General features: G+C 38.1%; 1 protein-coding gene across 33 annotated transcripts in view; it reads left to right on the top strand.

Annotated features, from left to right (window-relative positions):
• Positions 1-13,342, top strand: part of ATG4C (autophagy related 4C cysteine peptidase) — a 155,475-nt gene that overhangs the window by 31,514 nt on the left and 110,619 nt on the right. For 32 of the 33 annotated variants that reach the window (XR_011439390.1, XM_070268946.1, XM_070268947.1 and 29 more), the window contains one exon: positions 2,598-2,681. The exons of the other annotated variant lie outside the window; for it this stretch is intronic. Coding sequence is in view for 28 of the 32 variants with exons in the window: in XM_070268946.1 (XP_070125047.1) it covers positions 2,598-2,681 (84 nt within the window). In the remaining 4 variants the exon portion in view is untranslated. The remainder of the gene's footprint in view (positions 1-2,597; positions 2,682-13,342) is intronic. 33 annotated transcript variants of the gene reach the window in all.

The raw sequence follows: 13,342 nt of genomic DNA, 5'->3' as shown, positions 1-13,342 counted from the left end.
TCATGGAGGCGTAAAGGAAGTCAGCCTGTTATGAGGGGTTAGGCCTGCCAGGATCTGCATAGGAGACAGAAGACTGAGAGACTAAGCACCCCATGAATGGTGGTTCAACTTTAAAGCACTATACGTCTGTGCTCGTGCAAAATGTGGGCCCTTGCAGTACCTCAGGCTCTGACCAGTCAGATTCACAGCTTTTCTTGTGGAAGGACCAGTGACTGGTAAGGGGTAGGCAGGGAGTAAAGCAGAGGGGGAAAGAGAAAAGTTCCTTCTTAAAGGTGGTTTCTCTTTTTATGTGTGTGGGGAAGATTGGCCCTGAGCTAACATCTGTGCTTGTCTTCCTCTTTTTGTATGTGGGATGCTGCCACAGCATGGCTTGATGAGTAGTGTGTAGGTCTGTTCCAGGCATCTGAACCCGTGAACCCCTGGCTGCCAGAATGGAGCGTGTGAAGTTAACCACTACTCCACCAGACTGGCCCCTTGTTTCTTTAATTTTACTTTTTGGAAGATTTTATTTTTCCTTTTTCTCCCCCAAATCCCCTCGTACATAGTTGTATGTTTTTAGTTGTGGGTCCTTCTAGTTGTGGCATGTGGGATGCTGCCTCAGCATAGCCTGATGAGCAGTGCCATGTCCGCACCCAGGATCTGAACCGGTGAAACCCTGGGCCGCCAAAGCCGAGTGCACGAACTTAACCGCTCGTCCGTGGGGCCAGCCCCCTCCTTGTTTCTTTTTATTTGAAGTTCTTAGGATTTGCTTTGGAAATACTGCCTTTTGTAGGGAAGAGGTTGTTACTGTTTGGGGATTAATGTTGGTCTAGTGTGATAGTAATAATGTTTCTAAAGGAGAATGTCTCTGAGGTGCCTGGTTCCATGCCCTAGGTAAGTACTAATTTCCCATTGGAGTTCAGAGATGAGAGTCCAAGCCAGATGGGAAAAGGACAAAATGGCTTGAAAGTGTGTGTTTGAGAAGGAGGAGGAGGATTTAGCTGGGCTGATACTGGGGAGGACGTTTTTGTCATGGGCTGGTAAGAGCCAACAGCAAAGCCCACTTTGAGTATAGGTGAAAGGTAGTGAAAAAGATGACTGGAAAGGTAATTTCTATCATATTGTGGAAAGTCTGTAGTATCACTGTTAAGTTGATAATAAATCTGTTAAGTAATTAGTCATTGAGGATGGTTTTTGAGCAGAAGAGTTCCCTAACCAAAGCTGAGCCACAGGAAGATTAATTGGGCAGTGACGAGACGTGTGCCAGAGTGGGACAACTGAGGGCAGAGGGACCATTGTGAGCACTGTAGGGGCCCAGGTGACGCTTCGTGAGTCTGATGAGTGCATTTGACTTTCCGTGCTTTCTTTTTCACTACCAAATTCAGATGCTTGCATCATCTTTGTCATAAATAGACATTTTTATTTATTTGTTCTTTATATTTATTTGTATTAGAGTATTTTAGGAAACTATCGTTAAAATCACTCATTTTAGATTTTGTAACAACTCTGTTAAATATAACTGGCAGATAGTCTACTTAAGACTAGACTGAAATCTATTGACTCCCAATCAGATGCTTTCTATTTATATGCTCCTGCATTTTAGGAGCTGCTTTTAAGCCTGCATTAGCAGTCAGGAATTTCATATACTTGGAAATGTTCAGGGATGTAAGCGGCAAGTCTTTTCCCAGGAAATTGAGAGCCATTATTGGCATCATAAAAAGCCAAAAGGTTACTACCTTTTAGATATAGACAGTTTAGTAGGAAAAAAAGTGGTAGAATTAGAGTTTGCAACTAAAGTTGGGGATTTGGGATTGAGAAATGGAAAACTGAGATGAAGATGTCTGAAAGCTTTATATGCCCCTCTCAGAGATCCTCACTGGGCTGAAATGATGGGGTTCTAACAGAGTTCCCTGGGAGACTTCAGAGATCCACTTTGATCATAAGCACTTTTCCTTAAATTACTTTGTTGAAATTTTCAAATACTTTAAACCTTTTAATAAGCTAAAATGGAAGGAAATACAAGAAGATGGTAGGGGCCAGCCCAGTGGTGCAGCGGTTAAGTGTGCATGTCCTGCTTCTCTGCATCCTGTGGTTCGCTGGTTCGGATCCCAGATGCAGACATGGCACCACTTGGCAAAAGCCATGCTGTGGTAGGCGTCCCACATATAAAGTAGAGGAAGATGGGCACGGGTGTTAGCTCAGGGCCAGTCTTCCTCAGCAAAAAGAGGAGGATTGGCGGCAAATGTTTGCTCAGGGCTAATCTTCCTGAGGAAAAAAAAAAAAGAAAAAAAGAAGATGGTAGCACTTGTTGCCTTTGGGAAAAAGAGGTGGGTGTCCATAAGAACATACCATAACAACAGTGTGACCTGTTTGAAAGCAAATTAAAATTTTCTCTCATATCCTTTAAGTGGATAGAATGTGGTTAAAATACTGAAGTTTATTTTAAAGTAGCATAAGTGGCCTGTATTTTCAGTTCATTGTCCAAATATTTTGCTACTCTTACAAAAAATGCACATCCATATTTGAGAATTGATGATTTGAAATTAAAAGAAAATACTGCTAGACTTTTAGTTTGAAATCTTTTAATTGCAAAACTATTTTTATCTTTTCTTGTTTAGGTTGGGTGTTGAAAACAAAGACATATTTTAGTAGAAATTCCCCTGTATTACTGCTTGGAAAATGTTACCATTTTAAATATGAGGGTAAGTGCTAAGTTTGTAATCTATTTAAAAGTTTTTGTAGAAATTCATTGTGTAACTGTTTTCATTATCTTATTTTCAGATTAGTCTAATTTTGACATGTTTCTTTTTTTTTGCTTTCAGTTTTTTATTGTGGTAAAACATACATAACGTGAAATTTACCATCTTTATCATTTTTAAGTGTACAGTTCTGTGGGATTAAATACGTTCGTAATGTTGTGTTCCATCACCACCTTTCATCTCCAGAACTCTTCATCTTGCAGAACTGAAACTCTGTACCCGTTAAAAAACGACTCTCCATTCATCCCTTTTCCCCAGCCCCTGGCAACTGCCATTCTGCTTTTTATGCCTTTATTTTGGCATATTTCTTTTAAGAACCTGTATTTTATATAACACATAATATACTGCCATATGGTTTGGGTTTCTTGTGAACTCCTTGAGGATAAGGATCATGCCATCTTTTGTTATATCATATCCTCATAGTTACAGTATGAGTGCTAAGTAAATATTATTTGAATTGATATCTTAATATTCTTTATCAAGTTCTCTGATAACTTTAAAATATATGATAATAATTATAAGTATCACCTTAGTTAACCTAAAAATGGTAAATTTTCCAATTCTTAAGGATGCGCCAGTTTCTGAAATTACTGACTTTATTTGATGTTTCCAAATTTCCACGTATGCTTATACTTTCAATAATTATCGTCTATTTCCTTTTAATAATTTATTCCACTTACTGAGTGCCTACTATGTGTCAGGCATCATGCTAAGCTTTTTGGGAAATGTCTTTAATTTTCACAACAAACCTACAGAGTAGCTTCAGGTATCCCTATCTTATGAGTGTGAAAGCAGAATTTTAGAGAAATTTAATAATTTGTCCAAAGTCACACAGATATTAAATGGCAGAGCTGAAATTTAAACCACGATTGTGTGTAACTTTAATACTGACATTCTTTCTAGTATACATCTTTGCTTGGTTTTGTGTGTATGAGTGTGTGTGTTGTGTGTGTGTATGTATGTTTGTGTTTGTTAGAGAGAGGAAGAGAATGTGTATGAGAGTATGTGATTATCAGGCTTTTATTCATTTTTGGTTGACCTATTTTGATGAATTATTTATCAGCAATTTTCTGAAACCTTGTAAATAGCTTGTAATAATGACAGCTAACATTTATTGAGTACTTACAATATGCCAGGTAGCATTTTAAGTAATTTATATGTATTAACTTTGACACCTCACAACATTCTTGAAGGATGAGTAGGAAGTTGATGCATAAAGAGGGAATGCATTTTAGGTAGATGGAATGGCATGATGAAAGCAATGTCAGTGAGGTACTAGAGTGTGTATTTAGGAAACAGATGTCCAGTGTAGCTATGGTGGGGGAGAATTCTGAAAAAGATCAAATTATGGAGGAGCATCTTAAATGCTACGCTCAAGAGTTAGGTCACTAATTGTTTACAGGCGCAGCAGAGTATGGGCTTTGGGCTCAGACATATGTGGGTTTGAATTTTGGCCCTTTTTGCTTGTTATTTGTTACTTTGGGCAAGTTATTTAACCTCCCTAAGTATTAATAATACCTATTTCTTAGGTATTTAGTGGTGTACCTGGTACATATTTGCATTCTAAGTGATACTATTCATGATATAAGGAATTTGAGAAAAAGTTATTAGAATTCCTTTTAAGGATAGTATTAGATATTTTTTGGAAGAAGTACTTTGAACAGATCCTTGTAGTGGGCTCTTGGGGGTCCTCAACTCAAGAGATGAAAAATAGATGATATAGGAGATATGAATGAGCCAAACAGAAGACTTTTTTGTTTTAGACAAGGAGTGGGGATATAGGGAAGGAAAAAGGTGTGACGGTCGAGAGGGAGAGAGAAGAAAGAGCCAGAGGGTGATGACAAGCCGCATATCTGTTGAGAGATTTCCTTGTTAGATCCCCTGATGTTCAGTAAAGTCAGTTGAGCTCATGAAATGCTGATGTAGGAGGCGTTGTTTAGCAAAAGGGGATGACTGCTTGTCTGGTGCCTTCACCCTGAGCTTCTTTGCCGCAAACATCTTCACCACTTAACTAATTGGCCATGCGCAGTTTTACTATAAAAGATGACATAACTGGTTGATAGAACTGATTATTTCTACTGACTTGATGGAAAATACAGTGATAAAACTTACTGGAAGTGTGAAATAAGAGAGTGTAAAGCCAGATTGCACACGAGAAAATAACATACCAGTTTGCAAATCTTTGGTGAGAAGAGTCATCTCTCCCACCTGTCAAAACCAAAAGTTTACCAAGCTATGGCACATACAAAAGAGGCAGCTAGTCTTCGAGAGCATTAATTATTGATATTTTAGCTAATTTAGATACAACAGCTTGTTCTCTAATGCTGTCTTTACCAAATTTATCATGCAATATTAGTAGTTGGAGGCAGGGGCCGACCCCGTGGCCGAGTGGTTAAATTCGTGCGCTCCGCTTCGGCAGCCCAGGATTTCACCAGTTTGGATCCTGGGTGCAGACATGGCACTGCTCGTCAAGCCATGCTGAGGCGGCATCCCACATGCCACAACTAGAAGGACCCACAACTGAAAATGCACAACTATGTACCTGGGGCCTTTGGGAGAAAAAGGAAAACAAGAAAATCTTTAAAAAAATATATAATTTGGAGGCAAAAGAAGAATCAAATTCCTTCTCTTACCTCCCACCACCTCCAAAAAACAAATGGTTATATGATTCCTGATGAGTATAAGTTTCTTGAAATTGGTGAAAATATTTGCTATTTGATAGTAGAGAACATGATAAGGACAGAATTTGGCAGAGAATCTGGCCTAGATTTGGTGAAATATAACAATTGGACATGTGATGGAACATTTAACTGTAGTCCAGATATGTACTACATGTTTCATTATGTCTTTTTAATGTCCCTCTTTTATTTTCTATTTTATCTGTTACAGCAAACTTGCCTCATGGCCAATTAGTTATGTCGCAAAAATACTTGTGGCAAAGATGTCTACAGCAAAGATGCTTATGGTGTAGGTACCTAGAATCATGAATTTGGCATCTGAAATGAAAAAGACAACTCACATCATTGCAGAGCTATAAGCAGGGAGGACCGTGAGAGCTTAAGCTGTAGAGAATTAGCAGAACCCAGGGCTAGCTTTGGACTTCTTCACATCACAGAATTTTTGGTTCAAGCAAGTTTTCTAAGTTTTCAGAGAGATAGGAAGCGAGGTACCTAGCTGGCTTCTCAACTACAATGATTATTATTATCCTAGATTTTTGAGTGCAAAATGCCAAATTTCATTTAATTATTTTCAGTGATCATTGTATTGAGAACATGCTGGTTAGGACATTGATTGTGTCCAGAAGGAGCACATGATAATCATAACTAAATATATGCTTTAGAAAAATAACTGATAGCAGAGTGGAAGAATGATTGGAAGTCCATTAGCGGGCAAGATACGATGACTCTGATAGAGGGCAGTGGCAATGGAAAGGAGAGGATGGATTTGAGATGTTTTTAAGGTAAAATGAACAGCATCTGACAAATGATTGGATTGGGGGTCATGAGAGACAGAGAGGAGGTAACAGTGTGAAGAGTACTATCTTGGATGATAGGCAGTGTCAGTAACCAAATGTGGTGTACTACAGGAAGCATGGGTTTTTGCGGGGGGACATGTAGTGGTGGAAGTAGGCTGTTCAGAAATGAACAGTCTGAATGAAGTAGGCTGTTTAGAATTGATTTGTTAGTTATTTTCAAAGAGGTGGCATTTGAGGCCAATGGGTAAGGTCACACTGATGGAAAGTATAGGTGGGGAATGTCCATCTTTAAGGATATACTGAAGAAGAATCTGAATGAAACTGAGAAGGGATAGGCAATATATAGGACAAAACCCACGATAGCGTATTGTTGTAAAGACCAGAGATTTTCGGAAGAAAGGGTTGGATGAAGTGCCTAATGCCCAGAAGAGGTTGAGCAGGAAATTGCCTGAGTAGAGGCTGTAGGATTTTTTAGTGACAAGTTGCTGACAACTTTTGGAGGGCAGTTACACGAGGGCGGTAAGAATAGAAAAGTAAAAGCATAAAATTAATAGCAGCTAACTACATTTGCTGAGGGTAGATCTATGTTATGCATCAAAGCCAGACTGTATTGTTTTAATGAATTATTGGTTATGATGTTGGGGTAGAGAACTTCTTATATAAAAAACATAAACACACAGCCCATACAGGAGAACATTGACCAAATAAAAACTAAGGATATCTACATGACAAAAGACACCATGAAAAAAATTTAAAAGCAAGCCAGAGGGAACATTTTGTACATGTTCTCTCATTCTGTGTGTGTGTGTGTGTGTGTGTGTGTGTAGGTATATCTATCTGTGTGTGTTTACATGAAGATCTATTTATCTGTCCATCTGTCATTTCTGCATTTATATCTTAGACAAAAGATTAGTCTCCAAAATAATAAAGAACTACAAATTAATATGAAAAACGTGAACAACCAAGAAAAAATGAGTCACGAAAATGAACAGGTGCTTTTTAAATAGAAACCTGAATGGCCAGTGAAACATAAGAAAATACTCACCCTAAATTATTAGAGTGTAAATGAAAGGAGAGTGTAAATTAAAATGAAATACTATTTCTTAGTTATCAGATTTACAAAAATGTAAAGGTTTCATGATACCAAATGTTAGCAAGGATACGAAGAAATAGGAACTCAGATGCTGCTGAAGGGCATTAAATTAATAAAACCTCTTCATGAGAAATTTGAGAGTACTTAGAAAAATTGAAAGTATACACAACTTAGGACCCAGCAGTTCTGCTTGGAAGTGTTTACCCTAGAGAAGTTCTCTGTATGTGTGGAGAACATGTGTACAAGGGTGTTTATTGTAGCTTTGTTGAAATAACAAAAAATTGGAAACAATTTAAGTATTCACTAGTAGGGGATTAGATGCATAAGCTTTTCATTCATTCCACAAATGTTTACTGAGAGCCTGTTATGTGCCAGGCACTGGGGTTCCTGCTGAAAGCGTGACAGACATAAGCCTTACTCTCAGGGAGCTTACAGTCTGGCAGATGAGAGACATTAAACAAATAATGACAAAAATTACTAATCCCAATACAATATTTGTGATGAAGCGGAAGTACAGGCTGTTATAGAAGGAGACCAAATTAGAAAGATGCTACTGGATGCGAATAAGCAGAAAGTCCATTTCAAAATAGCTTAAACAATCTGGGGATTTATTGTCATACACAAACAGAAGTCCTGACACAGGGATGGCTCTAGGTTGGTTAATTAGTGCCTCTGTGACATCATGAAGGACTCATCTTCTGTCCGTCTTACCAGTCTGCTGGTCTCAGCTTATTGGCCTTGTCTTCACCCGCCTCTTCTTAGAGAAGCCAGTGTCTGTCTCAGGACCGAGAGGGGATAGGACAGATGGGGCAGAACCCACTGGAAGAAGGACTTTTTCTCCTTTATATTATTTCTTTATTATGAATATTGAATTCTTATTATTTTAATAATTTTATATTTAGATCTTTAAATTTGTTTTTTAAGATTTTATTTTTCCTTTTTCCCCCAAGTTTCCCGGTACGTAGTTGTGGGTCCTTCTAGTTGTGGCATGTGGGATGCCACCTCAGCATGGCTTGACGAGCAGTGCCATGTCTGCACCCAGGATTCGAACCTGCGAAACCCTGGGCCACTGAAGCGGAGTGCACGAACTCAACCACCCAGCCATGGGGCCGGCCCCTATGTCATATATTTTACAAGTTTAAAAACTCCACTAACAAAAAAATATCCTTAATGCATTACTCCCTCCAAGTCCTACTCCCCTCTGTTCTTCTGAACAAATACCCCAATTCCCTCTGACTACCTTGTTTACTGCGATTCCTCTTGCTTTCAAAATATATATTTGAATCTCTTTTCAAATGCATATTTGATCTTATTTATGCTTATTCCTCCTGTTTTCAAAATTATCCTTGATTCATTTAAATTTATGTACTTTAAGTACAAGCACCTCCCTCCTTGTGGATACCAAAACAGTTTCTGGAAAGGTGTAAGAGGGTGGTTTGGGGTTACACACATTAGAAAAGAGAATCCATAAAATGGGTGGTAAGAATAGAAATGTGATATTCTTCTAGGTAATGGTTAATTTCCTTCATTCTGCATGCAGATATTTTTAGTAAACAGCAAATGTGATATTTCAAAAAATTCAAAAGAAAATATATGACATAAAGATCTGCTGATTATGGGGACAATTTCCTTCATTATTTCCTCTTCCGTGGGTATACAAACCCATAATATGTAAAGATTTACGAATCCTATCATTATGGTATTACTGTGGTGAATTTCTAGTTCATAACGCTATCCTGAGGTTGTTACCCTGTCATGTCGTGACTTTCTTTCCTCAGCAGAAATAGAATATTCTGTTCACCATATTTGAGAGATTTTAATGCTAATTTTTTCTCTCCTTTTGTGTGTTGTTATGGACTCAGCTTTTTAGATTTACTGTCTATTGATTGATCGTCATCAGTAATCTCCTTTTGATACTCAGATTGTCTTAATTTGGCCAGTGAAAGGTCCTTTTAGATTGGCTTCTGTATCTTTCCACCAAACCTAATTAATTTTTGGAAACTTGGCAGTTTCTTCCATAACTAGGTATACCAGGTCCACTTTGTACTTTTCAGCTTCAGATTTGAAATCAGCCATTTCCCAATGAAGCCTTGTTTCTGTTGCAGAAAAATAGTGTTAGAGATTATAATCTGAGCACAAGGGTTCATCATGGGAATGACATTTCCCTGAAGCCATTTCAGTGGACAGAGCCGGAAGAGAGAGAAATTTTTTTTTTGGAAGCTTAGCCCTGAGCTAACGTCTGCTGCCAATCTTCCTCTTTTTGCTGAGGAAGACTGGCCCTGAGCTAACATCCATGCCCATCTTCTTCTACTTTATACGTGGGACCCCTGCCACAGCATGGCTTGCCAAGCGGTGCCATGTCCGCACCCAGGATCCGAACTGGTGAACCCTGGGCCGTCAAAGTGGAACATACAAACCTAACTGCTGCACTACTGGGCTGGCCCCTTGTTTTTTTCTTACAAAGTCATGAATTTATATTGGTATTTTCAGTCTAGTTCTAACTAGATTGTATTCCTACTTAAATTCTTGATTCTTTATCCTTTTTTCTATTAAATAGAAATTTTCCGGGGCCGGCTCCATGGCCAAGTGGTTAAGTTTGCATGTTCCACTTCAGTGGCCCAGGGTTTTGCCGGTTCAGATCCTGGGTGCGGACATGGCACCGCTCATCAGGCCGTGTTGAGGGGGCATCGCACATAGCACAGCCAGAAGGACCTACAACTAGAATGTACAACTATGTACTGGGGGGTTTGGGGAGAAGAAGAAAAAAAAGAAGATTGGCAACACATGTTAGCTCAGGTGCCAATCTTTAAAAAAAAAGAAAAGTAGAAATTTTCTAATAGTTCCTTTTGTTCTGCTAAGGATTTTAGCCAAGTTACTTTAGCTAGACTCCTCATCTCTCATTCTGTGTGGCATTTATCTGATGGATAGTTTTGCTCACTTGTTTCAATTCCCTTACAGTTTGAAAGTGTTGGTTTTCTGATATCTCACAGATCTAAATGCTTAGAAAGTGGTCACTTTCAACCACAATGGTTTTACCCCCCTCTGAGTCATCTATAATGAATTAATCCATAATGATAAATAAGTATAAGATTCTTAAACTTGATAGTCTGCCTGTTATTATTTATTTTTTAGTAATATTAGGACATGTTTTAAAAAATTAGATTATTTTAACTATGCTAAATCTGTGCTGAATTTGCAAGTTTTAAATTTATCTTGCTACCTTTCCTGAGCTACAAACTCTTTTTCTTATATTATGCAATTTTTCCTTCCCAGTATAAGATACCATTCTTTGCATTGTTATGTCAAGGTTTATAGTATAAAAATCCAAATGGTCCTCCCAGTTAGTATTATCTTGACCAAATACCAAAATTAAATTTTTTTTACAGGGTATCTGTGAGAGAAGCAGGAAAGGGTTTTATCTTATTTGAAGTAAGCCTCATCTTTCTACACATACCGTGCCTGCATTTGGCTAGGATTTTTCTAGGTTTTCTCTTAGATGATTCAGGTCATGATGGGCCCAGAGGACATTAAGGAAAAACTGTAGTTTGAGGTTCTCTCTATTCATTTGTTTATTTTTTTTTTGAGGAAGATTAGCCCTGAGCTAACATCTGCCAATCCTGCTCTTTTTGCTGAGGAAGACTGGCCCTGAGCTAACATCCGTGCCCATCTTCCTCCACTCTATATGTGGGACACCTACCACAGCCTGGCTTGCCAAACGGTGCCATGTCTGCACCTGGGATCTGAACTGGAATGTGTGAACTTAACTGCTGCACCACTGGGCCGGCCCCGAGGTTCTCTCTGGTATACCAGTTCTATCTTAGGGACCAAAGTGATTTAACATAAATTGAATAGAGAGAAGGCTCTCTCAGTCCTAATTTGGAGGCTGAGGAGCATCTATAGACAATCAGTACAGCCTAGGAACAAAAATAGTACCTGGAAAAAGAAAAAAAACTTTTTAAGAAGTAGAGAGGGTAGCACAGAGGCTAGAAAGTAATAAAGGCGTTCTCTGAACTGACACCAGCCCAGGGATGGAGCTTTGCCTAGGGGTCTCCTTGCAGGATGTAAGGAAGGGCGTGAAGGTAATGTGTCAAGGGGTCATACTGTCTGTGCTCTTGTTCTCATGCTGTCTCTACTGTTTTCAGGGATCTGTGTGGCTACAGGTCTTGCCAAGGTTATACCCAAATGTTGTGGAAATAGGGCCCGAGAATTTGAAATTCTTTGAAATATGGGTTTTGCCTCTTACTAAAAAATATCATATGGGAAGAAATGAGGAGTTATTTAGAAGTGTGTTACTTAATTTCCAAAAATTTGGACGTTTTCTAGATCTTGTTCTATTGATTATTATTATTAATTTTTTGGTGAGGAAGATTGTCCCTGTGCTTATCTTCCTTTTTTTGCTTGAGGAAGACTGCCCTGTGCTAACATCTGTGCTTATCTTCCTCTGTTTTGTATGTGGGACGCCTCCACAGCATAGCTTGATGAGCTGTGTGTAGGTCTGTGCCTGGGATCTCCCTTTTCAGTGACAGGAAGGTGGGTTGGCCCTGTTCCCCCAGAATTTAGAAATAAGAGCAGGTGGAGTCACGCCTCCTCTTTCCTTCCTCCCCAGAGCCAGCTTGCAGGCCCTAGCACGTGAACCTCAGGCTGCTGAAGTGGAGCACATGAACTTAACCACTATGCCACCAGGCTGGGCACCTGTTATTGATTTTTAATTTAATTCCATTGTGGTCACAGAAAAATACTTTTATGACTCTAGTCTCTTTGAAGTTATCAAGACTTGCTTTATGTTCTAAATATGGTATAACTTGGTAAATGTTCTCTGTGTGCTTGAAAAGAATATGTATTCTACTATTGCTGAATGTTTTATAAGGACGTTAAGTCAAGTTGGTTGATACTATGTTCAAATCTTCTCTGTTCTTGCTCTGTCCTACTTGTTCTACCAATTATTGTGAAGGGGATATTGAAATCTCTGACTATAATTGTGGGTTTGTCTATTTCTCCTTGCATTTCTATCAGTTTTTGCTTCATTGATTTTGAAGCTTTGTTATGGGGTACGTAAACATTTACAGTTGTTATAGTTTGTTAATGAATTGACCCTTTTGTAATTATAAAACCATCTTGATTACTCATGATATTCTTTGGTCTGAAATCTGCTTTGTCTGATATTAAATAGCCGCTCCAGCTTTCTTTTGCTTAGGGTTACATGGTATATCTTTTTCCCTTCTTTTACAGTTAATCTATTTGTGTCTTTATATTTGAAATCTGTTTCTTTTAGTAAGTAGATGGTTGAGTCTTGCTTTTTTATCTAATCCAATAATCTCTGCCTTTTAATTAAGTTGTTTAGACTATTCACATTTAGTGTGATTATTGATATGGTTGGGTTTAACTCTGTCATCTCACTCTTTGCTTTCTGTTTGGTACATCTGTCCTTGGCTTCTTGTCTTTTTCTACCTTCTTTCAGATTGAATATTTTTTTGATTCTATTTTTTCTCTTTGTTGGCTTATTAGCAATAACTTTTTATTGTGTTATTTTAGTGGTAACTTTTAGGTTTTAGTATACTTCTTTAACTTATTGCAGTCTACTTTCAAATGATGTTATACCAATTCACATATAATATAAGAACTTTACCGTAGTGTACTTCACTTCTCCCCTCCTGATCTTTATGCTGTTGGTGTCACACATTTTACTTATTTGTATGTTATATACCCTATAATACATTGTTATTATTTGGGTAAACTGTCAAATATGCTTTTAAGAGATTTAAGTAATAAAGAAGTTATGTATTTGCTCATGTAGTTATCATTTCTAGTGTTTTTCATTACTTTGTGTGAATCCATATTTTCACCTGGTATTATTTTCCTTCTGTCTGAAGGAAGTGTATTGGTCATATATTCTTTCAGCTTTGGTGTTTCTGAAAGTCTTTATTTTGCTTTCATTATTTTTTAAATTTTTTTATTGAGTTCATAATAGTTTACATCAATGTGAGATTTCAGTTGTATATTATTTCTTGACTGTCACCACATAAGTGCTCCCCTTCA

Source organism: Equus caballus, chromosome 5 (genome assembly GCF_041296265.1).
Source record: "Equus caballus isolate H_3958 breed thoroughbred chromosome 5, TB-T2T, whole genome shotgun sequence".
Lineage (NCBI taxonomy): Eukaryota > Metazoa > Chordata > Mammalia > Perissodactyla > Equidae > Equus > Equus caballus.
The sequence above is the reverse complement of the archived record's forward strand: the minus strand, read 5'-3'. Positions and strand labels throughout refer to the sequence as shown.